The sequence below is a fragment of the Chinchilla lanigera genome, unplaced genomic scaffold (assembly GCF_000276665.1).
Source record: "Chinchilla lanigera isolate Chin_1 unplaced genomic scaffold, ChiLan1.0 scaffold00036, whole genome shotgun sequence".
Classification (NCBI taxonomy): Eukaryota; Metazoa; Chordata; class Mammalia; order Rodentia; family Chinchillidae; genus Chinchilla; species Chinchilla lanigera.
In genome coordinates this window covers 21,335,225-21,363,118 of record NW_004955437.1, presented here as the reverse complement: position 1 = coordinate 21,363,118, position 27,894 = coordinate 21,335,225, and the positions used below count along the sequence as shown (strand labels likewise).

Here is a 27,894-nt window from a genome sequence, read left to right as displayed (position 1 = left end):
ACAGGGGAGGTGCCTAATAAATGTACGGAGCTGATGTTACCCAGCCGTCCTAAAGCCCAGCCACTGCCCTTTTGACCACCACCACTGTCCCTTGTGAGCCTGTACACCACTACCCTGGGGACTGGCCTCTTCCACAACAATCTGTTCCAAGAGGAGCATCTCTAACTGCCTGCTGGCTGCAGTAACTGCAGCTGCCTGTACTGAGTCCTGCTGAAAACAGAGCACCAGTACTTGGGCAGATACAGTCTCTAGGAAGAGCTTGGATCTGTCTGGGAGTTGTGGCTGGCCCAACTCAGGACTCCAGCTCCCCATCTATAAAATGGGGCTATGATGGTCGCTCTGAGCAGATATGAGAAGCCAGTGAGTTCATGCCTGGGAAGCTCCTTTGCAAACTGAAGAGGATCTCAGCTTGCTGCAAAGGCTCCAGTTGTTATTTTTGTATTTACATGATGATGGATAAGACCTGATCCCTGCCTTCTAGAAACCTATCCCCTGATTGGGCCTCCAAGCAGCGTCCACAGGAAATATCTCACCAATTATATCCTGCAGTCTGTATGCAGCAGCTGTGGTGTTTAGAAGCCTCCTTGTGGCAGGTGACCCCTTCATTCACTCACTCAATGGATATTTCTCAGCGCCCGCCATGCAGGCCCCGGGCTCTAGGGACAGACAGGTCTTTCCCTCTTGGAGCTTCCAGTTCAGCGAAGAGCCAGACAAAAGAAGCACAAAAAGAAATAAACAAGAAAACATTGTTGATAAGAATATAAATCAAGGGGATTCCTTTTATGATCACCACCCATCTTTATTAGAGTATCACCGACAAATGAAAAATTATATATTTAAAGTGTACGGCTTGATCAAGGGGGAGTTTTCAACACAGCCTGGTGGGAAGCAGTAGCAGCAGGTTGGAGGTGGTTCGAGAAGGCCTCTGTGAGACGGTGACATTTGAATCAACAGTGGGTGCCGACTGTGCAGTTAATAAATAATTCAGAACATAAGCGCTGGGACTGAGCACCGCTCAGAGTAAGCCACCATCAAAAGTGTCTATTAAATAAGTTCAATAGACTGAATTATTTCCAGAGTAGCCAGGGAAATGACTAAGAGCGCGAGAGAGGGGGTGACACCAGCCCTGGGGCGACCTGTGATTCTCTGTCCTGTAGAATTTGTACATTTCCCCTTCAGAGCCAGGATGGCCCTGGAAAGCTTTAAAAGGAGGAACATCAGGCTCTGGGTCCAATGTTTCCTTCCTTTGGTGAGGTAGAGTGAATTACAGAGGTGGGAGGACAGGCGGGGAGGGAGGTGCTTGTTCTGGGTGCCCAGGTAAGAGGGGACAGTGGACATTCAGGACAAAGCTTGAAGATGGCACCGCAGATCCCCCCTCTGGCTGGCTGTGGCATGGGAGGCACCCGAAGCCAGCCCCAGGGTAGGACTCTTGAACCTGAGCCCTGGTGGGCGGGGCGTGAGGGGCGGAGCAAAGGAGAGGCTGGAGGATGGGCTGGTGCCTGAGGTCCTGTGGGTTGCAAGCTCCCAACCAGCAATGGAGCCGCCTGCTAGCTGACTGCCTAGGTTCACTTCCAGTTCATCAGCACAGGCCAGACTGGGGAGCAGAGGGACCGCGCCGTGGGAATACAGCTTGTTGACTGAGGGGATGTGGGGGCTGCTGGAGCCGGCTGTCCTGAGTTCCCCTTCCCACCTCGCCAGCTCAGGGCACATTTCCTCCTTCACTAAATCCTGAAGTACTGGGAAGAAGGGGCCCCCTTTGAAACTTGAGTGAGGTTAAGTTCAGGACAAATTAAAGGAAGCCCTGCTTCTCACAGTGACTCTGGACCCCAGGGGACTTGTTACCCTCGGAGGTGGTCCGGGCAGGGATGTGGGATCTCTAAGGGGCCTGGGTAAGAGAATAGAACAGGCTCCTAAATGGGCCCTGACAGGAAACCTGGGACTTGGGTGACCTTTAAGTTGACGTCAGGGTGGAACACCAGTCTCCAGAGGCTTCTGCCGTCAGCGTGACAGAGGCAGAAACCTCAACCTAGCGCAGTATGCTGTGCCCCCTGCCCCTGCCTGGACAACCTCGGCGCCAGAGCTGCAAGAGCTCCAGACTGACTCACTCAGTCCTCTCCCCCACCCCAAGGACTGCCTCTGTCGCCCCTGTGCCTGAAACCCTGTGGGTCGAACCAGCACTTGCCAGTCACAGCCAGCCAGCCTGATCCGGCCCCACCTCACCAGCCTCCTTGCTGTAGACCACTCAGGGCAGGTGAACCCACTCTCCTCACCAGCTCTCTCCTCAGCAGCTCATCGCCAGGCTGTTGCCCCTGCTGCCCTCTGCCAGGAACACAGTCTTTTCTCCACATTAGCTTTCAGATTTGGCCTGCCCTACAATCGCCTGTGTCGTGGTCCTTGATTTCTAGCTCCACCCATCTCCCCAACCTCAGGTCACTCCTGAATGATTATGGCCGCAAGTGTAAGCCTATCCTGTGTACCATCAAGGCCTGTGGACATCTACCTCTGCACGGTCAGTTCTGCATCTCCCCCATACCTGGCTTGGCGTAGATGCTTCCCCAGTGGTCATTTTGGGCATCAGGGTGGGAGAGTAGATTGCCCTGCTGCGCAGATTCACAGCCACATCGTTTCATTCATTCGCACATGCATTGAACATTCACGAGAGGCCAGGACTCTGCTAGGTTCTGGGCAACTGAGGGGGAGCAAAATGTGACGCCTGCCCTCACAGAACTTCTTAGCTCCGGAGGCAGCCTCCATCAATTGCACCAGCAAATGTACAATTACAGAGGTGACCAGCACTAGTGAAAGGACGTGCAGGATTTCATGAGAAACTTGAGAGTCCTCAACAGAGATCTAGGAAGTAACCCTGGAGCAGAGATCTGTCAAGAGAGTAGATACTGACCAGCCAAAAAGGAGGAGGACGAGCAATTCAGGCAGAGGGAACAGCATGGGCCAAAAAAAGATCCTGAGGCAGAAAGGAGAGCAGAGAAAATTAGGAATAGAAGGAAGAACAATATGGTGTAAGCAGGAAACTAGGAGCCAGAGAGTGATATGAAATGCGGTTTGGAAGGTCGGCAGGAGCTAGAATATGCAGGACTTTATGGTCTTTAGCCTAACAGCAATAGGGAGCCACAAACAGGTGTTGAGTGGTGCCATTACCAAACCAAATCTGTATCACGAAAGCTCAGATTGGCTTCTGTCCAGAGCAGAGCTCAGAACCCAGGGGTCCTGACACTCAGTTCCTATCTGATATCCATATTCTGCATCCCTCCCTGGGTCACTGCACCTCCAAGGACCTCCCCTACCCTGAAGCACTGGTCGGCCCATGTTCAGCCTGGCAATAGTATTTTCCCCTGCAGGAGAGGATGGCAGGACTCAAATGCCAGCTTCCTGGGCACTGGGCACAACCATGCTGCACAAGCCAAAGACCACCCAGCCTGATCTTCAGCAGCCAGGACAGGCTGTAGGAGTCCAGATGTTGACCCAGCACCCTGGGAATGAGACCTTCTTCACCAGGGTCTGCTCTCTTAGAGGCAGGGAGCCCAGCTCCTACCAAGCCTGCTGGGTCATGCTGCAGGAGAGTTCCAGACAGGGGCTTCCCAACAGTACCGATGCCAGTGCAGTGGTCCTTCCATGCCTCTGTCCTCAAGCATGGAGGGTGGTTCCAGCACCAAGCAAGATTAAATCCTCCCAGTTTCCAAGGCTGCAGAAATGCCCCGTCAGCTGCTTATGTCCTTCAGCTGCTAAGTCTGGGACCAAAGGCTTCCTGCAAAGCACACGTGCTGCCAGTGTGTCCATGCTGAACTATGTCACAGCAGGGCAGGGGACCCGGGGAGGTCCAGGGTCTCAGCCACACCATGGTTCTCGTGCAATTAAAAGATTAGGACACCAGCCTGCACTAAATGTGGGGTGAGGATGTTAAATTCCTCTCCGCTACATCCATGATCCAGAGCTAAGAAAAGAAGATCCAGGTGCAAGGTGGGAAGTTCAGAATCTGGGTTTTGAAGACAGGTGACCCAGGGTCTAAGTCTTGTCCTTGTCACTTGTCTAGCCACGGGCTCCTGGGCAAGTTTCTTAACTCTTGAGTATTTCTTCATCTCTATAGCAGTGTCCATTATCACTGCCGTTAATTGCATGTGGCTTTTTACATTTAGTTAAACTGCAGTGAAATTTAAAATTCAGTTGCGGGGCTGGGGATTTAGCTCAGTGGCAAAAGCGCCTGCCTGGCAAGTGCAAGGTTGTGAGTTCAGTTCCCGGTACCGGAGAAAAACCAAAAAAATAAAATAAAATAAAATTCAGTTGCGTGGTGGCACCAGATGTATTTCAAGTGCTCTTGTGGCTCGTGGCTATTGCACTAGACTGCGCATGTTTAGAACATTCCCATCAGTACAGAAATGTTCCCTTGCACAGCTTTGACCTATGCAGTGAGGATACTGAGAAGACTTATTCTGTGGATCAGACTAGGAATCACCTGAGACGGCTGTTGTAAAGCAACCTGGCACTGTGCCGGGGTATAGTAAGTGCTCAACTGATGTTTGCTGTGGTGGTGATGGGGGTGATGGGGTTGGTGGTGTCCATTTACTTCCATGTGCATTTTTTACATCCTCTTGTGTCCATGGGAGAGGTTTTGGAATCGGGCACCCATATGCCCGAATTCATTCATCTACACAAAAGTGTTGATCACCTGCTACTGGCCAGTCACTGTATAGGCTTGTGATATGGCACTAACTGGAAAAAATGTGGTCTTTGCCCTCCAGGAGAGATGGCCACAAATAAAATGGAGAGTGTGAAGTGCACCTAAGGCAGCTCAGAGTAAAGGAAAGGCATAGCAAACCCTGAGGGCTTCCTGGAGGATGAGTCATTCACTCAAGGAGGTCTGCAGGGAGTAGGATTCAGTGGGAGAGGGTTGGAGGGCGCCCCACACAAGAGCAGCATACGCCCACTTTGGGGGCCTGAAAAGCTCTCTGTGCCACGGGATGAGAGACGACTCAGTGTGCTGGTGTGGAGAGAGGAGAACCTGCTTCTGCTGCAGATGTGAGGGTGTCAGCATTCTCTCTCAGCTCCGCATATTACCCTACCCGAGAAATAGGGTACTAAGGAAAGCCACTTCCTAGAGTCATTGCAAGGATTAAATGAGTTAATGCGGGTGACATGTTTATGACAGTTACATGCACAAAGTGAGCCTGTGTTGTAGAAAGATTGGCTGTCACTAATCACAGGGGCGTGATGGCTACAGAGAGTAGGGAGAGGAGAAGGGAAGCATTGCTGTTTTGTCTGAGCAAGGCTACAGGTTCCCAATGTTATGTTGGTTGATTGGATTTCACTCGCCCTCATCGTTATTTGTAAGTGTGAAGTTCAACCACTGCTGGGCGAGTGTAAGCTGGAGAGAAAGGTGCCCCAGACTCACAGTTATGCCAGCACTGGCTGGAGGATGGGATGAGTGGCTGGAGGAGGATGGGATGAGCCTCGGCTCCTGGGTGAATTCACTGCCTCTAGTGGGTTTGCTCTGGAGAAATGGCTCTGTTTGGAAATGCTAAGGGGTGGTTTTTCCTGTGGGTTTTGAGAGATGAGTAGGAGCTTGCTGGAAAGGCCTGCCGAAGAAGCCTCCTAGGCTGACTCCTAACTAGTTATAGGATCCCAGCATCTGAGCCATTCAGCACCTCCAGTTTCCAGCCCCTCACCCCATCTCAGCACTTGGAGACCAGGGCAGTGGCCTTGATGTCTGATCCCAGACCTGCTCAATCACAGAGGTTCTGGGACATGTGGGACAGCCCCAGCTCCCTACCTCGATGCTGAGGTCTCCTCTGCTCTTTGGGTGCCATGTGCCACTGCCCATCCAAGCATCAGGTTAGGCTCCCTGGGCTCCAGGCCTCGCTGAGAACCTGGCACACAGTAGGCCTTCAGTGCAGATGACTGACTACAAGGGGAAAGGCAGCTATGATCCTCAGCACACATCCTGCTTGGCTCCAAACAGCCCAAGCTTGACAAAGATAAGGACATGTCCCTTCCCAAGACCCAAGAGGCACATGTGCTCTGTGGAGAGGGGTGGCTGGCAGCCCCTCATGGGCCACGGCCCAAGGGGACAGACATGGGGGAGAGAGACACCCCGGGTCTCCTTGGGTAAGACCATGCATCTCGGTGGGACTCAGTTTCCCCATATGAAGCAGGGCCCAGGTGCACCTGAGGCCTCCGCCTATGCTGACCTTCTATGTTGGGTCCAGGTCAGGGTTTGGCTGTCCTTGGTCTGCCAGGCTGTGCCCTGCTGGCTCCTGCAAACTCTTTCCAACCCAGGCCACAGGCATCCTGCCACTGGCTTCCTTTCTTCTGCAGATGCCCTGCACTCTCAGAGAGTGTCTTTGCAGGGCTTTCCCATGGCTTCCTTCTCAGTCATCGCCTTCATCTCCCAGCAGCCCTGGAAATCTCAGGGTTCCTGGAACCCACATTTTTACCTTACACTCTGTCCCTAGTCATTGACCCCAGTGACTCCTGTCTCCAAGCAGATCAGTGGTTTTTAGCTGTGGGTCACAACCTGTCAGGTCATGAAATCAGTTTAATGGGCTGTGACCAGCATTTTTTTAATGAAATGAAGTAGGGTGAAGTCACAGATGTCAAGTGCATTGCATGTAGTAAGGGCACCACCACCCCAGGAAGCTTTTAGTTGTGTATTCCCCACAGTGGTTTCATTATACTAGGTCTGCCACATATCTGGAAGTCCTAGATGTAAGTTGGACTTATGTACCCAGGTACCCACTGCCTATCTAGGATGGCCCACAGAGATGCCAAGTCACTGGTGCTGACAAAGTGTGCCACTTTCCTGAGCCAGCCCACCCTCGTGTGTGCCCTGCACCCTCTGCCCCTTTCCAGCCTAAGGACTCTGGAAGCATCCTAGCGGCTTCCCCTCTCTCCCTCACCCCTTAGTCCTGTGCCCTGTGGACTCAGCCTCCGGGGCATCTCTGCCTGTCCCCTCCTGTCACCCCAGCACAGCCTTACTGCTACCCACATCAGCCCTCGTGGAGAGTCCTGCCACAGCCTCCTCTCACCTGCCACCTCCACCCTGCCCTGCCACCCACTTTCCACTGTACAGCAAGGACAATCTTTCTAAACTGCAAACCCAGTTGAGACCGCCCTGTTTTAAGGCACTGAACCCTGAGGCGCGTCTGCAATCTCCCCGTGCCTTCTCGTGCAGCCCAGTCTTTGTTTACTAGGTAAGGAGCTGGTTCCAGCTCCAGCCCCACCAAAAGAGAAGACATCACCCAACCCACCAGCCTGCCTCTCTCCTTCCTTCTCCTCCTCCTTCTTGGGAACTGGCTTTGGTGCTCACCTCCAGGAAGCTTTTCCTGTCTCCACACCATCCCACTCCCCCAACTCGGCATTACCTCTGCTCTCTACACTTCAGTCTTTCTCCAAATCAACCCTGACATTCACCTGCTACAGAATCACCAGCCCTCCTTAAAAACGCAAAGGTGCAGGCCACCCGTCAGACCTACGGCATCGCACCCCCCAAACCCATGGCTTGGAGATCTGCATTAGGTCCGCAGTGCAGGTCATCCTTTCGCCCATTCAGTTTGAAAAGCTATGGTTGTGTACGTTTCATCGGAGAACATTTCTGTTCCATCTCTTTCCCTACTACCCAGGATCTCTTGGGGGCCGGGCAGGGACAAACCGTGGCTTGCCATCTATTTTGCTAGGGCCTGGTGCAGGACTTGGCACAGAGCAGGTGCCCAGGCAATTCTGAATGAACCATTCCTGGACATGATATGGTTCCCTCACCCTCCCTCCTTCCAGCCCATCCTGCCAGAAATAACCTTCTATGAAGGCTTTTGTGATTGACGTGTGAGCTCTCTGGGAGGCTGAGAAGGTCCTCCCTTGGCTACAGAGGAAACTAGCTGAAGAGTGGTGCAGCCCCGGTGACAAGGGGCTGGAGGTGGCCCCAGGACAGGGAGCCTGGATGAGGAGGGGTCCGGTGGAACTGGAGGGGGTTGGGGCAGTGTCCTGGTTCCTAGTCAACAGGAAGGGCCTACTTCCTCCAGGATCACGTTTCAGCCCAGCTGCTTGGACAGAACCTGAGCTGGGGTTGGAGCAGTGGGGGAGGGGTGGCGACAGACAGACAGACAGACAGACAGGCTGATGGGGAAGCCAGCACCGGGACACACAGATGGCCGGTGGGCTGAACTCGCCTGGACTCCCACACGCCCCCAGGGCTGTGCATGGGCAGGGCCCAGGAAAGCAAGCGCGGCTGGGACGCACACAGCACCCTCTTGCCCTGCCCCTACCCCTCCTGCCCCTCCTGCTCCCTCCAAGCTCAGGGACATTGAATCCTTGCCTTGATGGACAGCCAAGAAAAGACTTCTTCCACATCCTAAATGTGTTAGCACCCGTTAATCGTCTTAACCTTCCTCCCTCTTGCACTCCCGACAGGCACCTCCTGAAGGGCGGGGTGTTTCTTTGATTCTCAGCAGGGCGCCCCAGGGGGCACCAGCTTTCCACAGGGGACAGCAGTGACCCTCTGGAGGTGCCTCCTGGCTGCTGAGGAAACATGGGACAGGCGGGGATCTGGGGGACAGCAGAGACCATTTGGCTGCCTGGAACCCCGGGTTCACCCTCCGTTGTTCGCAGCTCGGCCTCCTGGCAGGATCCTCCTTAGTGCCTCGCCCCAGGGTGCTGCCAAAAACTGAAGCTGGCCAGATATAGGTGGAGACAAGTAGAGGAATTCCGAGCCCAGGCGCTCTTTCTAACCCTCTGTTATTTTCTCCTCTTCTCCTTTCCAGCTTCTCCCTCCTCTTCTCCTTCTTAGAGCCACCACCTGGTCCAAGTGTCACAGTGAGCTGCGCACCACGCTCAGGCTGGACCCCCCGCCCCCGGCTCCTGCAGAACCCTAAAAGATAGGAATTCTTAGCCCTGCTTTACGGAGGGAAAAAGTGAGGCTCAGAGAAGTGAAATAACGCATCTGTGTATTAAGGGTCCTCCCCTGAGAGTCAGGGCTGAGCTTGCTATTGACCACTGTACCATCCTGTCTCCAAACACATTTCCACACTGCTCACACACACGTGCATGCATGCAGCCAAAGTCACTAACTGCGATGTGTTAAAGGAGGTCGCCCCTGGAAGCATCTTGTACAGGACTAGGCACATAGTAGACCCTCAGCACGTGTGTGCCCCTCCTGCATCCTTCATCTCTCCCTCTCTTCTCTCCTGACCTTTGTCTTTCCCCCCGCTGCTCACAACTCAGGTGAGAAGATCCAGGACAGCAGGGAACGCACTGTGGCCTCTGGGCCTCCTGGCCCTAAGCCTCCCAATAAATAACGGAGTCTGTATCTGAGCCTCCGGCTCTGCAGCAGCTCAGCTGGAGGACAGGCGCTTGCTGGCTAAGGGATTAGGAGTCCTGGAAGGCAGGAATGGGGCCTCCGCCAAAGCAGCAGGGGAGGGGACCTTAATCCATCTCCCTTTCCCCAATCCATCTGTGACCCATAAAAGCATGGCGGCCCTGCAAAATCAGCCAGGAAACCTAAAGAAAGGCCAATAGGTTCTCCACATCAAGGGCCTCCGGAGGGGTGGGACTGGACACTGGGCGGGAGGGAGAGTGAGAAGGTCCCTCACCCTGCTGATGGTGAGCCCCTGGCCCCAAGGGAAGAGAGAACCTTCTGAGACCCACTGTGCTTGGAACGTGGGCAGGAAGCAGCCCTCTTGCCCCTGCTTCCACCCTCCTTCCAGTCCCAGCTCACCTGGGCAGTGTGGTTGTCTGGCCAGGTGCAGTCCTCTAAGTCACTGGGCCTGCTAAGACCAAGGGGCCCCAGAAGGGGGCAAGACAAGTGCAGAGGTTTCCAGGAAGAAGGGTCAGATGGCTGCCAGTGTCACAGAGCAACCCACCTGAGGTTGCTGATGAAGTGTGGGTTCAAAATGAATTACAGTCACCCTGAAGCACACACCCTAAACCACAAGGCAGCGGTGTAGTACTGAGACACACAGCTGTCCTTCCCTAGGTGTCTATCATGGGCAAGGCCTTCCATGCTTGCATGGGTCTCCTGCTCACAAACAGGTTCCACTGGTTCATCATTATCAAGAAAGAGACTGAGGCTTCAGGAAGTGAAAAGAAACTTGCCAGGGGCTTTAGCTGCTGAGAGCCACCGGGCTCTAAGCCCAGGTCTGTTTGGCCCAAAGCTCACATACAAGGTGCCTCCAACAAGACAGCAGTGGGAGAATGCTCAGACCCCAAATGGAGCTGGTGTGGTGAGGATAATCCCAGCACCCTGGGAGGCTGAGGCAGGAGGTTTGCAAGCTCAAATCCAGCCTGCAACAGTTTGTCAAATTAGCAAGACCCTGTCTCAAAATTTAAAAAAAAAAAAAAATCAGAGAGGTAGGATGCTAGGGATGTAGCTCAGTGCAAAGGCCCTGAGTTCAATCCCTAGTACTAAAAACGAGAAATCACCCAAATTAGAAAATCTCTCAGAGTGAGAGCTTGAGCTGCCCGACAGGCAGGGGTTGATCCTATGTGACCTCAGCTGGCATCCAAGTTCTGCTGTGTATTTGTGGAAGCAGATGTTTCACTGGACCAGAAAAGGATGGCCCCTCCCCGTATGACAGCAAAAGGAAGCGTCATCCATACTGCAGGCACCAAGGGGGCAGCTTGGGGACAAGTGAGGGGCAAGGGAGGGCCACACCGTCACCCCCTGGTATTGCCCTCTGACTGCTCACCTTCTTCTTGGGGCCACGTGCTGTGCACAGTGGACATTTGCACAGCCACAGGCTGCCACCTGCAGCCTGCATGTGCTCCTGTGTCTCTGTCTCCATGGGATTTCCTAGCATTGCCTCTATACCCAGAGACCTGGGGTACACTGGCCCCCCGATGGACTAGAGCTTTCTCAATGATTTTCACGCCCATAGGAAAATATTTAAACCATTTTTAGATGTCTCAGATTTCTCAAAGGTTCTTACATCACAGTGCTCACAGGAAACAGGTTCCCCACCCTAAACTGATGGAAGGTCACATCCGGGTCTCAGCTCCTGTCTTGTCCCATCAGAGGTGGATGGGGCTGCCTTGCCCTCGAATCCCTGCCCCCTTCTTCCAGGGTGCTGAGGTCACCTGGCCTGGCCCTGGGAGTCTCAGGCAGTGACGCCACCTGTGTCGTTCCCAACCACCCGTTGTGGAGGTCCACGGTGGGGACCCAGCTCTGCAGCCCTCCTGCCCTGTCTCTGGGGAGGGTCGTGGGTTTTTTTCTATTGCCTCACAAAGGCAGGATTTCATTTTTATTTAGTTCTATTAGAAGAAGGATATTTTTTCTCTCTCTTTCTCTCCCTGTCCACTTCTTTTGATCTTGGCCTCAACCCTCCCCCATCCCCAAATCAGCAGGACATTCTGACCTTGGTCATGTATAAGGCCTGTTTCTTCAGAAGCCATCTGTGTAGTCTTGCGGGGCTAGGGAAAAGGACAGTGCCTCCGCCATCTTCCCAGGAGCCTCAGCCTGTCCCTGGGACAGATTGCTACCATGCCGAATCCTTGTTGGGGGGGTCCCCATCTGCTAAGGTCACATGTTCCTGGCCTGCTTCTAGGCTCCTCACCCCCGTGACCTGCCTAGATGACTTCAGCTTCCGTTGTCCTGCCCAGTGCCCCACAGGATAGCAGTGGTCCCCCAGCCAGCACCTGCGGAAGGGCAGAGGTCAGGAGAGGAGGTCGTCTCTGCTCCACTCCCTGATTTATTAGCCTCTGTCCCCATTAGGGGCTGTTGTCCTAGAAAAGTAGCGACTGGGCAGCCTTAGCTGGTAGCATAGCTGGGCCATGGACCTTCCACTGGGTGCAGTGGGGTGCAGGGAGGGAGGGATCACTTTGGTTTTGGACTATAGCACAGGCAGATGAGGTCCATATGTCCGTCTTTGCTAAAAGAATCTATGTGCTAACGCAGGACCTCCTCGTGCCTGGATCTGTGTGGCTTTCTGTCCAGCAGTGTAGTTTGCCTGAGCTTAGAGCCCAAGGGGAAACTGCACTCAGTCAAAGCCCTGGCTTGGCCTCCAATGGGATCTGGGTAACAGTGGCTGTCCTAGGAGACCTGTGAGGACCTGGAAGCACATGTCCAGACTTTCTAGCACAGGGGCACATGCTGCAGGCCACATTTCTTACCCCACAGGGTAGGGTCCCCCCTTTGGAGGAAGCTGCCCCCTTAGAGGTCCCTGCTAGTTCGGTCAAGATGATGTTCCACGGGGCAACAAGTATGCTCCTTGCGGTGCTGGGCTGTGGTGGAGCTGAGTAATTGGGGTCCCTGGGACGCTGGTGTTGAAAAGGAGAGTAGCTACCGCTGTCCAGGATGAAGCAAAGAGAAGGCCTTGGCAAAGGGAGACACGAGCTGTGATGCATCTCTGTGATGGCCATACTCTGCCCTGGGACTTCAAAAGTGGGTCCGGCCTCCAGATTTGCCAAAAGTCCAGCGTGGGGTCTGTGCCACAAAGGGGACCATTGGACAAGGTGGCTGCCTTCAGCCAAGCAGTTCCTGAAGGGAACTGATATCTGAGAGGCATCCGCTCAGCAATCTCAGGGTGTGGGAACACAAGTCCTTCACCCGCGGTGAGGAATCTGAGTGACGCAGCATGGCTCCACTCCAGGTGTCAGGACGTGGCTGACAATCTTGAGACCAGGCTCCACTTCTGCCCTCACCAAGGGACCCACACAGCCCTCAGAGCACCTCAGGTCCCCAGCAGCGGCTGTGGCACTCCTGTCCACACTTCAGAACTTGTAGCTTTAGGGACAGGAGAGTGCTGGGCTCAACAAACACATCTGTTCGCCCTTGATGCCAATTGTTGAAGACTGTCAGGCTCACAGAAGTGATCAGAGAGTGGAATCTCTTTTCACTGCTAAGCCAAAGTAATTTCGCCAAAATCTGGACACCCCAAAGATTCCCCATGCGTGGAGGAAACATATCAGGCTGCCTGTTGTGGTCTCAAGCTGAGGCCCTACTTGCCTTACTGCTTCTGCTACTGTAGGTCTCCTCTTACCTCCTGAAACTGGAGGGTACAGCTGCTTAACAGGCCTTTTTATGGTGATGAAAACATTTTATACCTGGCTGAGGATGTAGCTCATGGACGAGCACCTGTTTAGCATATGGGAGCCACACATATGTACACACACACGCATACACATGTACACAATTACACCTGAGCCATCTAATACAGTAGCCTTTAGCCATACATGACTGTTGAACAATTGGAAGATGGTTAGCAAGACTGAGGGATTAAACTGATCTTTTATTTTAATTAATGTAATGGCCGCAAGTGGCGAGCAGCTACCCTATTAAACATCACAGCTCCAGCCAGAGGCCTTTTTTTCTGTGTCCCAGACCCCAACCCTTGTTCCCACCCCAGGGCCTTTGCACTTTCTGTGGCTAGGATGGCATGCTTGTCCCTTAGATGCTGTCCTGGTAGCTCCCTCTTATTATTTAAGTTTCAGTTTTCTATCACCTCCTTCCTTAACAACCTAAGCTAAAGCATTTTCTCAAATCTGACCCCCCCCCGACAATGTTACTATATTTCAACTTGTCCATAGCTGCTGTTAGTGCCTGAATTTTCCCACTTATGTACATCTGCTTATCGTCTATCACCCATAACCAGGAATAGTAAAGCTGATGATCTAAAAGCTAATATTTCCATGGCACAATGTGCCAGGAACTGGAACAAGTGCTTCATGTATATTCTCTAAACTCCTGCAACAGCTCTGTGAGATAAGTAATGCGTAACCCCCACTTTACACTTGAGGAGGCTGTGGCTCGGGGTGGAGTGGCCCAGGGCCACAAGCTGGGGCTCTGTCTTTTTCCCTCCGTCGGCGTAGCACCCACAACATAGGGCAGTGCCAGACGCACACAGCCAGGGCTCCTCAGGTCATCAGTGACTCCTGGGCTGGCGAAGAGTTTGGCCAGGTGTGGTCATCAAGGCTGTCTAGTCTGGGCTGTGAGTACCAGCCTGCAACCCAGCTGGAAGAGTGGGCGGAGGGCAGGGACGGGCTGGGAGTCCCGTTCACCCTCCTCGGAGACCCTCATGAGCTGGGAGGGCAGAGCAGCGGGCCTGTCTGGGCAGCGAGTGACACTGTTGGCCAAGGTGGACCCTCCACTGGTCACAGCCGCCACCATCACTGCTAAGGCCCAGCTGAGGCTGCTCAGCCTGTTTATTGTGTTTCCCTAGTGCCTCAGGCAGAGAGAGAGCAGAGCTCTGAGACCACCCAGCCTCTTCCTCTGCAGAACGCCCCTGCCCTCCCGCCCACCTGCCCTCCCTCCAGAGCATGCGCCTGGGGCTGCCCAGCTGCAGGGAGAGGAGAGGCGCCGGAGAAGCAGAGGCAGAGATGCTGTGGGGGACTCCTTCCTGGGAACCACTCCTGATAACACAGCCTGGCCCCCAGGGTGCCCCACCCCCTCCAAACAGCATCTTCTCTTAATTAAAAAGTCCATCAGGGGGTCTCCTCAGGAAGGGCCATTCCTGAGGCGGAGAGGCCACCAGCAGGCTTGGCCTCCTCTGGATGCTGCTGTCCCCATTTTCTGCACACTGGCATCCCCCTCCCCACCCCCTCTGCTACATCCAGGGCCTCTAAGCATGAAAGGGCTTTGGACAAGGAACTGAACCGCCAGCCACCAATTCCAATAAGGCATCTTTTTGGCTGCATGACCTGGAGTTTCCAGCCTTCCAGCCTCTGGGGCTGGTTGGTGTAAAGGAATGTGCGAGACTCCTAGGACAGCTGCAGTGTCTGGGGAAGTAAGGGCTCAGAAAACTCCCAAGAGTCTAAGCACGTGAGACCAAAAGCACGTGCAAAGGAGCCCTAACAATACTCCTACAGAAGGTTCATGTTGACCTCCTAGTCCCACTTCCATAGCCTAAGAAAACAATGGAAAGAAAAGTGCTGTTCATCGCACCATAGAACTTAAAAAGCATGGAAGCATCAAGACGTAGTAACCCATCAATATAGGTCAATCACAATATTTTGTGCAGCTATTTTAAAAATGAAGCCAGGCACAATGGTGCATACCTGTAATGCCAGCTGCTCAGGAGGCTGAGGCAGGAAGACAGAAATTTGAGGGCAGCCTAAGGAATTTAGCTAGACTCTGTCGCAAAATAAAATTTACAGAGGGCTGAGGGTATAGCTCAGTGGTTGAGTGGTTTTGTTCAACCTGCACAAAGTGCTGGGTTCAATCTCCAGCACCACAAAAATCAAAACAAAATAAATATAATTATGAGGGCTGCATAAATGTAGAGAAGGGTTTGCCTTGTTACGCTATGTGAAGAGGGCTGTGGGTGCTACTTCCTGCTCTGGGAACATAGAAGTAAGAACGAGAGAAAATGGAAACGTGTGTGAGCAAAGCTGGGGGTTGGGGTGGTGCTTTTTTTTCAGAAAAGGTTCTTTAATGTTCTGAAAGAGCTGTTTTAACAATAAATAAATGTCAGAAAAGCAAACCAATTTGGAAAAAAAGGCAAATCCAAATATAAGATCTAAAGAGTTTTGGCTCTTCTCGGGTCAGACTGACCCAATTGCATGGGTCCTTGGTCATCCCTGCAATCCACCCTACCCCACACATGGCTGAGAAGGCACCCAGCTAGCTATGCATCTGGGTCCACTCCCTACCTTTCTGGTCTTGTGAGTGGCACTACAAACCTAACACCACCCTTCTATTTTTCTTCTCTTTTTTTCAAGCTTAAGCCACTGTCAGTTCAAAAGACGGTGGTTTCTGTCCATCTCTACTTGCTACCAGTCTCTAGTTAGAGCTTCTGCATTCCCACTTAGGCAAGTTTTTGCAATTGTAGTTGTGCTAAAACCCTGGGTCAGGACTGCCCAGGATATTTCTCACAAGGGACTGATTCTGACTGATTGGTTATGGCTGCCAAATGTATAAGAAACAGCACTGCATTTGATTAGTCATGTCTGCATGGAACCTGGATAAAGGACTAGAGTGGTACTTGTGTGTGTCACAGGTATTTGCTATTCTGAGGTAGTCTAGTACCAAAGGCAGACTGATAACCTGGACTTTTATCTCAGCTCTGCTAACACTTTCTGGAGAATCAGGGAATCTCTATAGCTCCTATGTGTAAGGAAGAAGAGGCTCTTGGCTTCCGCAGGGAAGTTGGCTGGTGTAGAGTCATGATGGCCTTTGCAGTCTCATGGGCTCAGGTGAGAATTCTATCTCTATCACTTATTATTAATTTGGCCTTGAACAGTCCATTCAGCCTGTGGACCCTAGGTATTTTCATCTGAATATTTGCAGGTAGATTGAGTTACGCAGATTAGAAATAGTGAATAGAAGGGGTATCATCTCCTGCTGGTACAACTAGGCATGAAACACAGAGTAGCTATCATGTTGGGCACCTGTGAGCTTTGAAGGGTTGGCTGGTGCCAGTCAGGCAGGTGTGGTGACAGTAGGTCCATGACGGGGTGCTGAGTTGCTGTCCCTCAGGCTGTGTTCTTTATGCCTCCCCGACCACAGGTATGTGTGGACTAGCCACCTTGATTTTGGCCTCAAGAACAAATTATACAGCTGCTTGAGATTTGATTAACTGAGAGATAAAGACAAAAATGATGTTTCACTTGATTATATTATAAATGAAATTACAACCAGTTGCCAGCACTTACTTATTACTAATCATGCTATATGTTTTTAATTGTGCACAAGTGAAAGTGAGATTTAAGAAAAACATACCCAGAGAAAATTACATACCTTACTAATTTTTAATTATTCTCTATTACTGCTCCATAAAGCCCTGGTTTACCTCCAGACCTGAGGGATACTCAGTCTTCTAAGTCACCTGGCATCTGGGGCATCGCTTCAGTGCCTCACACACACCAAAGGAGGCATAACCAGGCCATTCTACTCCTGGCAGAAGAGAACTCCCAAACCTAAGCTCAGCTTGTGAACACCCCTAGGACACTGTTCCCACCTACCCATCCATTCCCTTGATTACCCATCTGGGTGCTCTGCAAAGATTTTCTGCGCATGTTCTCTCAGCTGTGGAGTTGTTACAGTTCAGGCCTGGGAGGTCTCTGAAGATTGTGTGCTGTGAATTAGCAGCTTGAGGAACATATGCATCTCCATCCTTGCTTTGTTTGACTTGCAGAGTGGTTCATTGTGGTTGTTGTTGTTTTGTGGTGCTGGGGATCAAACCCTGGGCACTCTGCCACTGAGCTACATCTTCAGCCCTTCTTATCATCATTATCTTTTCAGACAGAGTCTTGCTAAATTGCTTAGACAGGACTTGAACTTGTGATCGTCTGGCCTCAGCCTCCCAAGTTCTGGGGTTATAGGCATGTGCCACCACACCTGGCTCAGAGTGGTTTTAAAATATTGTTAAATTAATATCACCATTTAGAAACCAGAAGACTTTGCATAGAATATCTAAAGCTTTACTTTTCTTGAACATGTTCAAGATCTGGCACTAATAGTTCTGCACCCCCTGCAGCACTGTGTTGCAGTGAGCAGTGGTCAGCGGTCAGCCCATCGTAGGCACACAGGCGGGCCCTCGGCCCAGCTCCCCTGCCTCTGCCACTCCAGTTGCACCACACCTGGTCTACTTCATTCCTTTGTGTTATATGGCTGGCTCCTTATAGGCCCCAGAATGTGCAGCCACCAAACTCCCTCAACTCTCCCTCAAGAGTCAGAAGTACTGACTGAGGGACAAATGGTGGTGCCCCTTATAAATCTTATCACATAACAGAAAAGACAAGGTAGAAAAACATGGATGCTGTCTGCCCACAGAAATGAGAACAATGATGAACTGAATGGTAAATCAAAGTCCACTTCCTGAAAGAGGTGGTGTGAGCCTGTGAAGTACATCCTGTGACCTTTGCTGGAGAACTGTATGTGCCTCAGTGTGGAAAGGCACCAGGACTTGCACAACTGCTGACTTCCTGGGAAGGGTCTGAGACGAGGGGCCAGGGGTGGGGCAGGAAGTCCCTGCTTTGGGAAGCTCTCTCCAGGTCAAGTGGGAGGATCTTACTGCTTCGGGGAGATTTAGTCAAGGGTGACAAGTTCATGTGCAGAGACCCTGACACTCCAGATTCTTATCAAATCAGTTGAGGGGTTGGAGCTAGCAAAGTCCCGTGGGAGAGCCCATCTTTAGTTGATTTCCACCTTGACCAAGCAAGGCATAACTTGACAGAGAACCCTACCCTGGGTCCACTGCTCCCATCTGTACACGACCCCCAGCCCTCAGCCCTGGGCCAGAGGCTGAGCCAGGAAACTGCTCAGCCTGAGAACAATGCCTGCCCTTGGCCTGAGTCTGCAAAACTGGCCTGTAATCTCCACCAGCGAGACCCACCCCAGGATTCCCTCACTCAGGACTTTGGGTTCTGACCCCAGCCTGGAAGTGTCAGGGGCCCAAGGAAGCAAGAAAATGCACAGCGTGTCCCACCAGTCCCACGCTGGTGACACTGATCTGGACTGTTTTTTTCCAGCGGCCGCCCAGCCCCTACATCCTGCCATGCATCCTGAGCCTGCGTGCTTTTTCCTCTCGCTTTCTGGGGTCCCAGCGGGAGAGGGGGTTGGTGGCCTAAGCCCTGGATCAGCCTACCCTGTCCAGCTTGAGACCCCAGGCAGGAGGTATCACCTCTGTGAGCCTCAGTTTCCTCCTGTGTAGAATTAGGATGATGATGGTGTCCATGTTATAAGGCTTACAAAGGCTAAATACGACAATATCCATAAAACTTTAAGAACAGTGCCCTGCCCGGGTCAGAGCCATGGGGTTTCAGGGCAAGAGGTCCTGCTAAGCCCACCAGCTGCTCATAGTCCCGCCACTGCCCATCAACCCCAGAGCCACAGAGGAGGAACTGTGGGAGGTGGATGTGGGAAGAGCTGGAGGTGTGAGGTGTCACTCGCTTCTGAGATTGGACATCATTACATCCCACTTCACAACTACAATAATAGCTATCATTTATTGCATACATACTGTAAGCTAGGAATGGTGCCAAACACTTACTTGTGTTCTTTCATTTGCTTCTTCAGATCCTGGAAGATAGACACTATTATTACCCCCATTTTACAGAAAACTCAGGCTAAGCAACTTGCCCAAGGTCACACAGCTACTATGTAGCAATGTCAAGGTCCTAACCTGTGGCTGGGTGGCTCCAAAGCCCAGGTTCTTGCCCAGGATTCAAGACAGGAGGCCAATTTCATGGCTTCTCAGTAGTGAGACTGCGCGTGGTCATGGCTGGGTGTAGCTCCACCTCAGATGCACCCAGTCTGGATGGGGTCAGCAGTCAGTCCTCCATGGTGGGCTCCAGGAGCCAGATTCAAGAAGTACATGATAGTGATCGGAAATTGGCCTGTGGATGAGGCCATGTGGTCCTCAAATGGACTTGAAAGGATTTGCTGCAGATTTTTCTTCTTAGCCGCCTAAACATCTGCCCTCACCACTAAGTCTTGGTGACTCTTAATTTGCTTTCACAGCTGAAGCAATAAATGCAGAGGTCATCAGGGAAAGCTTTAGGACATAATAGCTGATTCCAGATGCTGGCTCCACCACCTACCAGCTGTGTGACCTTGGACAAATTACTTAACTTCTCTCTGCAGCAAAAATAGGGCAATATGAGCATTGAAGGTGCTGTCAGGTGCCTTGGGGACACATCTGGTTCTAGCTGCATGGTTCGGGGCTGGCATTTGATCTCAGGGGCCTTGGTGTCTTGGTCTACTAGGTATGGGTAATAGTAATGTTCCCTGGAGCACTAGTGGGGAAGTGGAGGGGACAATGCCTGGAGTGCTCAGGAAATGCTAGTGCTTGCCAGAAATGTAATAAGACTTGGCAGCACAATGCCAGCCCCTAGGAGGTTGTTAATAAAATGACTTTAAATTAAAAGGTCCATCCTTCAGGGAAAGACACAGGCCTGGTTGTCCAGACAAGACCAAAGGAGCCCACAGCCTCTGCCAAGTCTCATCAGGCGGCACCCAGTTGGTCTGACCAGGCTGTGCCCCTTCACTGCCTCTGCCTCCCATCCCTAGGCATGGCCTTCAGGGCCCCCCAGCAGAGGAGATGGCTGAACTGCCCCAGTAGGGGCTCGCATAGCACGTTGGATTCATTGTAGGATCCTGTGTCGGGAAGCAGTCCCGGGTCAGAGCGTAGTGTCCCAGGGCAGGCCCTCCTGCTGGGGCCTCTTGGAAGACAGCTAACTGGCTTGGGGCCTGAGGGTGGGGGCTGGCAGCCAGAGGTCTTGCTAAGCCCACCAGCCGCTCACAATCCTGCCACTGCCCATCAACCCCAGGGCCACAGGTGAGGAACTGTGGGAGATGGAAGCCAGCAGAAGACTCAGCTCATGGTGGAATTTTCCAGGGGGTTCTGGACAACTCCCCCCTTTCTGCACCTTGGTCCCTGTTCCTAAAAGGGACTACTGAATCTTGCTCCAGCCCTGCAGGGTGGCTTTGTGGTCCAGCTGGGAAAAGGTCAAATGAGAGCCTTGAGAAGGCAGACGAGCTGGATGTGAAGGGACAGGCCTGGTCCAGCCACATGACACCCAGGCTCCAGAGAGTAGGACCAACACTGGTGGAAGGGAGAGATCACTGTCCCCCCCCACCCGGGGACCAGCAGCAAAGCCAGCTGTGAGCTGGTCGAAAGTTGGCCAGGGCCCCGACCCCAGAGAGGTACATCGGGCTGCAGAGACTCTGAGATTCCTGGCCTCCATCTGGGAGGAGTGGGGGACAAGCAGGTGAGCCTGCTCGGAGGAAAGGTCACCAGAGCCTCCAGCCTGAGGAGTCAGTGTCAGAGGACTAGAGAGGAAGCCACCTAACGACAGAGACGGTGTCTGACTTTCACAGCATCGGGCACAGCAGTCCTCCTATAGCCGATGCTGAGCAGATGTATAAGAGAAAGCAGCAGTCCCCCTTACCCCTGGGGACACGTTCCGAGACCTCGAGTGGATGCGTGTGCTGCAGGTAGTACTGAACCTTGTATATAGTACTGTTCTCCTCGGCTTACACGCATGTGCTAAAGTTTAACTTTTGTATTTTTAAATTTTATTTATTTATTTATTTGTGGTACTGGGGATTAAACCCAGGGTGTTCACACTGAACTACATCCCCCGGCCATATATATCTATCACCTATCTATCTATCTATATATCTATCTATCCATCTATCTATATATCTACCTATCTATCTATCTACATTGAGACAGGATCTTGCTAAGTAGCCCTGGCTAGACTCAAACTTACAATCTTCCTGCCTCAGCTTCCCAGAATGCTGGGGTTATGTCATTACACCCAAGTATAAAGTTTAATTTATAAATTTGAGTATAGTAAGAGATTACCTATAATAACTAGTAATTAAACAGGCCAATTATAACAATATACAGTATTTAAATCCAGCATCACTATTCTTGTTCTCTGGGGCCACTATAAAGTAAAACAAGTAACAAAGTTACTTGTTAAGTAACAAAGGTTACTTAAACACCCATCATGATACCATGCAACATTTGATCCAGTGGCCCTGATGGCTACTAAGTGACTAATGGGGAGGTAGCATATACAATGTGGATATACCAGACAAAGGAATGATTTCAGTCCTGGCAGGATAGAGCAAGACAACATGAGATTTCATCATGCCACTCAAAGTGGCATGAAATTTAAAATCTATGGAGTGTTTATTTCTGGAAGTTTCCATTTAGTATTGGACTATGATGACTGCAGATAACAGATATCTCAGAGGCAAAAACAGAGGTAAGGGACACTACTGTACAAACATTTCTGAAGTGAGCATGAGAGAACAGAGCTCAGAGTACAAAGAGGCAGTTTTCTTTATCCTCCTATGCTGTGCTTAGTTTTGCTTGAAGCCTCTGTCTTCTGCTGAGGAGTGAAAAAAATATTTCTGAAAAACTCAACTTCCTGTTTAATCCTCAGGCTTTTGCACTCCCTATCAGTATACCAGTCCCTTCTCTCTTTCATCCTCCCAGGATTATGGCTGGCTGGGGAGACCTACTGATGTCACAGGGTTGGGAGGCACATGGGGGTGTCCTCTGGCCATCTTGGGTCTGAGTGTCATCCTTCCAGGGCCTGGGCTGGGTCTCCCATACCAAGGCTCCCTTTCCCACAACGTGCAGCCTGCTGCCATTTCCTGGAGCTTTGAGGCTGCTTCTTCCAGTTAAAGGAGACCTGGAGTAGACAGAACTACAGTAGAGGGATGGGGTTTTCTATGCTTCTGTGTCCTTGCTGAGAGCTCTCCCCATCTACCCGCTCTAAATGACCCAACCAAGGCTATCTGCAGCCCTCACCGGGCTGTGTGGAAGACGGGAAGTGGCTAGAATAAAAGCAGGGTTCCTCCAGGAAGGAGTGGAATAGAGTGGCTACCAAGGAGGCTGCCCAAGGCTGGCCAGGCATCTGAGTCTTCCTCCTCCCGCTGACTCAACCCCTACCTACTCCCAGGCTTTCACCAGTCAAGATGAGCAGGAAGTGGGTATCTCTAGACTGAAGGGCAGGCTTTGCTAAAGGAAGGGTGGTCAAGGAGCCCTGAAACCCATTGCCGTGGACACTCCAGCAAAGTGGTCTCTGGCATTGCCCACCAGTGGTTTCAGGTATGGCACTCACAGCAAATAACAGAGGTCAGCCAGGGACTTCTGGGGCTAAAGCAGGAACTACCCTGGAGGGGACCTTGCTGGAAGAACTAGACAGAACTAGAGCTAGAGCCCTCTGGAAGTAAGGCAAGGAGGGAAAGCATGCGGACCTTTCTCTGACTTACCTGGCAGGGCCAGGCTCAGGTTCGGTGGGCAATAGAGACAGCAGTACACAGGCTGGTGTAGGAACCACTATGAATCGTCACCCTCCCCTGCTGATGCCTACCCAGCTGTTGAGATCAGCAGAGATGCTAGCGGGTGGTGTAGGCACGGAAGGAACAGGTCCTTCATTGGCAGCTGCCAATGACCACCTTGGTGAAGCTACTTAGGTTCCCCTTCTCCACTGCTCTGTGAGGCTGAGGCTGCCCCTCTGATTTCCACTATAGCACCTCCTTCTGACTTTGGGGTCATAGTCCTGACCTGTGTCTGTGCTGTAACAGTCCAAGGCCTGGATCTGAGCATCAGCTCAGATGACAGAGAGCTCCATGACCTTGCACTCTCTGGGCCTCAGCCTTTTTATCTCAGAATGGGAACAGTAATCACAGTAGCTGCTCCACTGAGTTCTTGGGCAGTCTGAATGGAGTAGGCGCTTAAAGTTCCTTGCACGGTGTCAGGCTCAGAGCAAAGACACAAAACGTAAGTTATGATGTGTCCTAACAAATTCTGGAGTGGAGGCAAAACAGGCAAAACTGTAAAAGAATGGGATCCCAAATGTTGACCAATCATAGCTCAGGTAAGGGCCGGGCCTCAACAGAGGGGTGAAGGCAGGGCAGGAGCTGTAGAACCTGTAGTCTGCCCTTGGTCCAACATGAGGTTTCTCACTCTCAGTACTGTGACATCCCGTGCCAGACAAGTCTCTGTCATTGGGGCGTCTGTGCATTCTCTACTTAGCAGCACCCCTGGCGTGTACCTACCAGAGACCTATAGCAGCCTCCCAATTGTGACTATCAAAAACGTCTCTAGACACTGTCCGTAGTCCCTTAGATGAGAACCCTTGTTCCATGAGCAGAAGAACGTCTGCCCTGCGGAGATGGGTGGCTCAGACACATGACAGCCAAGTGGCAGGCGGTCAGCTGCGAGCATCCTGGCAGCAGCCTCCTGAGGCATGTGGGTCAGGGCTTGGGCCTCAGCTTCTGGGAGCTCAGCAGTCAAGCAGGACCAGATTGCAGCTCACGGGACATTAAGCCTGGGAGCATGCTGTGACTTATTCCCCCTGCCTAGGACCAGGACTGGATCCCGGGACTGGGTAGGATCAGGCAGGCAACACCTTCTCCTTTGAGGATCTTCATGACCTCAGCCTGGAAAGCACAGGCTTCAGAGGAAGAGGCCGGGTTCCAATGTAGGCTCTGCCCTATGGAAATTTTTAAAAATTTCTCAGAGTGGGTATTAAACCAGCATAGTGGCGTATGCCTGCAGTCCCAGCGCTCTGGTAGACTGAGACAGGAAGACCATAAGTTTGAGCCCAGTCTGGGAAACTTAGTGACTTAGCAAGATCCTGTCTCAAAATAAAAAAAATTTAAAAGGCTGGGGATATGGCTCAGTGTAAAGGTCCGGGATCCAATCCCTAGTGCAGCAAAAATAAAATAGCATAAATTAAAAAAAAAAAAAAAACTAATATTGCCTTTGGCAAGTTGCTTAACCTCTAAGGCTCAGACTCCCCATCCATGAAATGGGACCAACTTTGCAAGATGTAGTAAAGGTTAATGTAATGTTAAAGTTACCTTACTTAGCTCTATACTTGCCACATAATAAGCAGTCAGTAAATGTTGAATGAATGAATGAGTGAGTGCTCTTACAACAAATCTTTCTCCCCAGATCCTCATGTTTAGTTCAGAACTCTTTTCTAGAAATTCTCCACCTTTCTTACTGGGGCTTAGTATTGTACCTGGTAGATAATGGGTGCTCCCCAAACTAAGCTTTCTTTCCTCAAAGGGCAATGACTATGCATCATGCATCTTTCTATAGCTCATAGCCCAGCACAGCAATAGATACATAGTAGGCATTCCTTAAATGCTGTTGAATGAATGAATGAACACACAAAAAGGGCACTGACAAAAAGCCAGAATGCTGGCTGTCCCAGGATTCTTCATAGAGTCCTTTCCTGTGTGGCCATTTAGAAGGAATGTGGCCGCCTTACTCAGAGAAGGTGGGTCACATGGGGGGGCAGGAAGCTGGTGGGTGACAGATATGATCAAGAAGGTCCCCACGCTGGGTAGCTGCTGTACACCCTTCCCTGGCCCCCAGCCCTCCCTGGTGGGCAAAGGTTGCTCCTGAGGCCACAGCAGCCTCAGATCAGAGGCTTGAGGACAGACTGAGGCACAGCGGCTGGAGATGACAGGTATCCAAACAGGTCTAGGGGGACGAGGTCTGAAGGCAGTTTCGGGGTGGGCTGAGTTGCTGTTTGAGTGACAGGCATAGAGAGATGCACTGCAGCAATGGGTCCGGAGTTCTGCCGGTTACTAACTGCTTGGCCCTGGCAGAGTCACTCAAGCTTTCCCTACCTCACTTTCTTCATCCACATAGTGGGGACATTAGAACCAACTTCAGCAGAGGGTATAGCTCAGTGGCACAGGTGCCTTCCTGGCAAGCGCAAGGTCCTGAGTTCGATTCTCAGTTCCAAAAAAAAAAAAAAAAGAAAGAACCAACTTCATCAAGGAAAACCCTTAGAGTTATGCTTGGTACCTAGCAAGAACTTAGTGGAACATGCAGTGACAATGGCAGTGATGCAAAACCCACCAAAGTCTTCCGGAGAATGCACATCCTTCAGCTGTCCTGTGTCTGCTGCCTGTGTCTGGTTCCTGTGCAGCTGAGACTGCTAACCAAAGGGAGAACCCGTTGTCAGGGATCTGGCCTGTGGCACGGGGTCTTCCCCAGAGCATCTGCCCTCTAGGTAGCTGAACTGTCTCAATCGCCACAGGCTGAACTTTGTCACCAGCCTCCTTCTCGTCATGAGCCAGGAGGCTTGGTTTTCCAGCTGGGCTGGCCCCGCTGACAGACTGGCCTTGAGGGAAGGTTCCAGGTTCCAGGTGACATCCCCCTGCCCCTCAGCCTAATCGGCCCCAGATGCTCCCCTCCCCATCCCGGGCTTGTTCGGGAACTCTGAGTGCAGCTCCGCCCACCAACCTGGGGCTTCCCGGCCTGCACCACAACTCTTGGCCTTCTTTTGTTTTTAATTCCAAACACTTTGTTCCCCTTTCACATGACAGCTTGCGAGAGGCCAGCATCAGATAAGCTGTTTCCTAAAGGATGGCCACAAGCTCAGGGACGAGGGCAGATGGAGAAGGAGAGGAGGAAGCCAGCTTTGAGAATGTGAGGAGCGAGAGGAACATAAAAAAGTCTTATTGGTCGAGCTCAGGAGTGGCTCCGGGGGCAATGTGGCCAGGTCACCAGGGGCTGGACCGATGCACAGGCCCAGCTGGGAACCTCGGGCTTCCTGGGATTCTGCGGCTCCCGTCCTGCAGAAATGTCTCTGGTTCCCCACTTTCCCGCTACTCTTTCCCTGCCACCCCCTGTGCCCCACTCCCCTTGCGCCTCCCTGGAATGCTTGAATTTGTCTTTCATGGCCCTTGCCAGTAATGAGATAGGGCTGCCTCGAGGGACAGTGAGCACAGGAGGGAGAGAGGCGCGCAGGGAGGGCTGGGCGCAAGGCCGAGTGGTGGGCGTCAGAAAGCAGCAGGGGCGGCAGACCCAAGAGGGCAAGACGCCTGAGTCACCGCTTAACAGAAACCAGGGCAGGCGGCAGACATCAGATGGGGGCCTGAGGAGAAGCCGCCCCCGCCCTGCTCCTTCCTGCTTGTTTTCCATTGCGTGTCCTGGGAAGCTTGCTGGACAGCAATCAGGCCGACGATGCCGGTCTCCTGGGCTTGTGATTTGGACCTTTCTGCTGTGCTCTGGTGTCCTCTGCCATACTGTGTGGAACACAAGTGTGGGCAAGTCCCCAGGAGCCCATTTTGTGCGGTGTGAAGCGGAGCCTGGGGACCACAATCAGCACCCCCACTGGACCCAGACCTAGGGGGTTTCTCCTCCAATAATGGAAATAGAGATTGAGAAAAGCGGGGAGAGATTAGATTGGTGAAAGCGAGCCAGCAAAACACCAACTTTGAAGCCCAGATGGAAACCCCTCCTCCCGGGGGCTTTTGGATGCTGCTTTTATGGTGGCCTCCCCACCGCCCCCTGCTGGCAGCAGTGACACTGACAGGACATTTTCTTTCTCTTGCAGGACCTCCTGTAAGTACTCCCCCTGGAGCGGCCGTGTGTGTCTGAAAGGCCTGTGTCATCTGCCGGTAACGGGGTGCTGGGAGGACTGTTGTGTAGACGGCTTCTTTGTCTACATAGGGAAGGAGACTACTGTTTTGTCTACCTGCACCTCTGCAGGGCAAGGCAGGGCTTGTCCCCAGGGGAAGCAGGCCCTAGTTTCATTCTGCAAGGCTGGCTTGCCCCTGGTCAGACCAGCTCCTCTGTCCCCCAAAGAAGCACGTGGAGTTGAGAAAGCAGCAAGTACTAGAGAGGGGAAAGATTCTTAGGGAAGGTTCTTTCCCACTCCATCCTGCTCCTGAAAACATTCCTCCCCATTCAGGAAGCAGGTCAGGGAGTGGCCCCCATCCCCGTACGGACAGCTCAGGGGTCCCTGATGTCCACGCCCCTGAGTGGGCAGCTCCATCCTGGCCAAGTCACTTAGGGAAGGTGGAGCTGGCTGGCAGTGCCAGTTGTGTGCAGGAGCAGTGTCAGCTGGTTAGGCTGGAGATGACACATAAATTAGGCAGCACGTCACCCTCCTTCCTGGGCCTCACTCCCAGAGTGGGCGGAGAGCCGAGGCATTTCCAAAGAACCTGAGACAAGCCCAAGGAGACACCTCCCTCCCAAGGTAATGGATCCAGAGAGCAGGGCACATGTGCTCCGAGGGACAGCATTTGATACCCCAACAAAAGACCCAGAAGGCACTGGGGGAGCCCTCGATCAGATCGTTCTCAAGGTTACTGAAATCCACCCCATCATCCTCCCTCTCTCTGAGAAGTCATTTCCATCTGTGAGAGCTGCCTGCCTGATTTCTAATGAGACCATTATTTGTATTCCATCGGTGCCCCAAAACACCCTCAGACCCACTCAGGACCCTGCCAAGGCCCTGTCTGCTAGGTCACAGCAAGAGAGGAAAAGCCTGTTGCTCCCTGAAGAGGAGGCGACGTTTGTCATGACACTTCAGGGTTGTCAGACAGCAATTTCTGTCATGCATCTTCTGTAATAAACTGCCACCGGGAACCCACAGGTGACTGCTGGAACTAGGCCGTGTGTCCATCTGCTCCACACACCCCACCCATGGGGCCAGCCTGTCAGTACCAGCTCGGAGCCCCTG

The 27,894-nt window shown here is 52.2% G+C and overlaps 1 protein-coding gene across 14 annotated transcripts in view; it reads left to right on the top strand.

Moving 5' to 3' along the window:
* Col13a1 (collagen, type XIII, alpha 1) overlaps positions 1-27,894 on the top strand; it is a 136,976-nt gene that overhangs the window by 30,267 nt on the left and 78,815 nt on the right. For all 14 annotated transcript variants that reach the window (XM_005390076.2, XM_013517035.1, XM_013517030.1 and 11 more), the window contains exon 3: positions 26,764-26,771. In XM_005390076.2, coding sequence (XP_005390133.1) covers positions 26,764-26,771 — 8 coding nt within the window. The remainder of the gene's footprint in view (positions 1-26,763; positions 26,772-27,894) is intronic.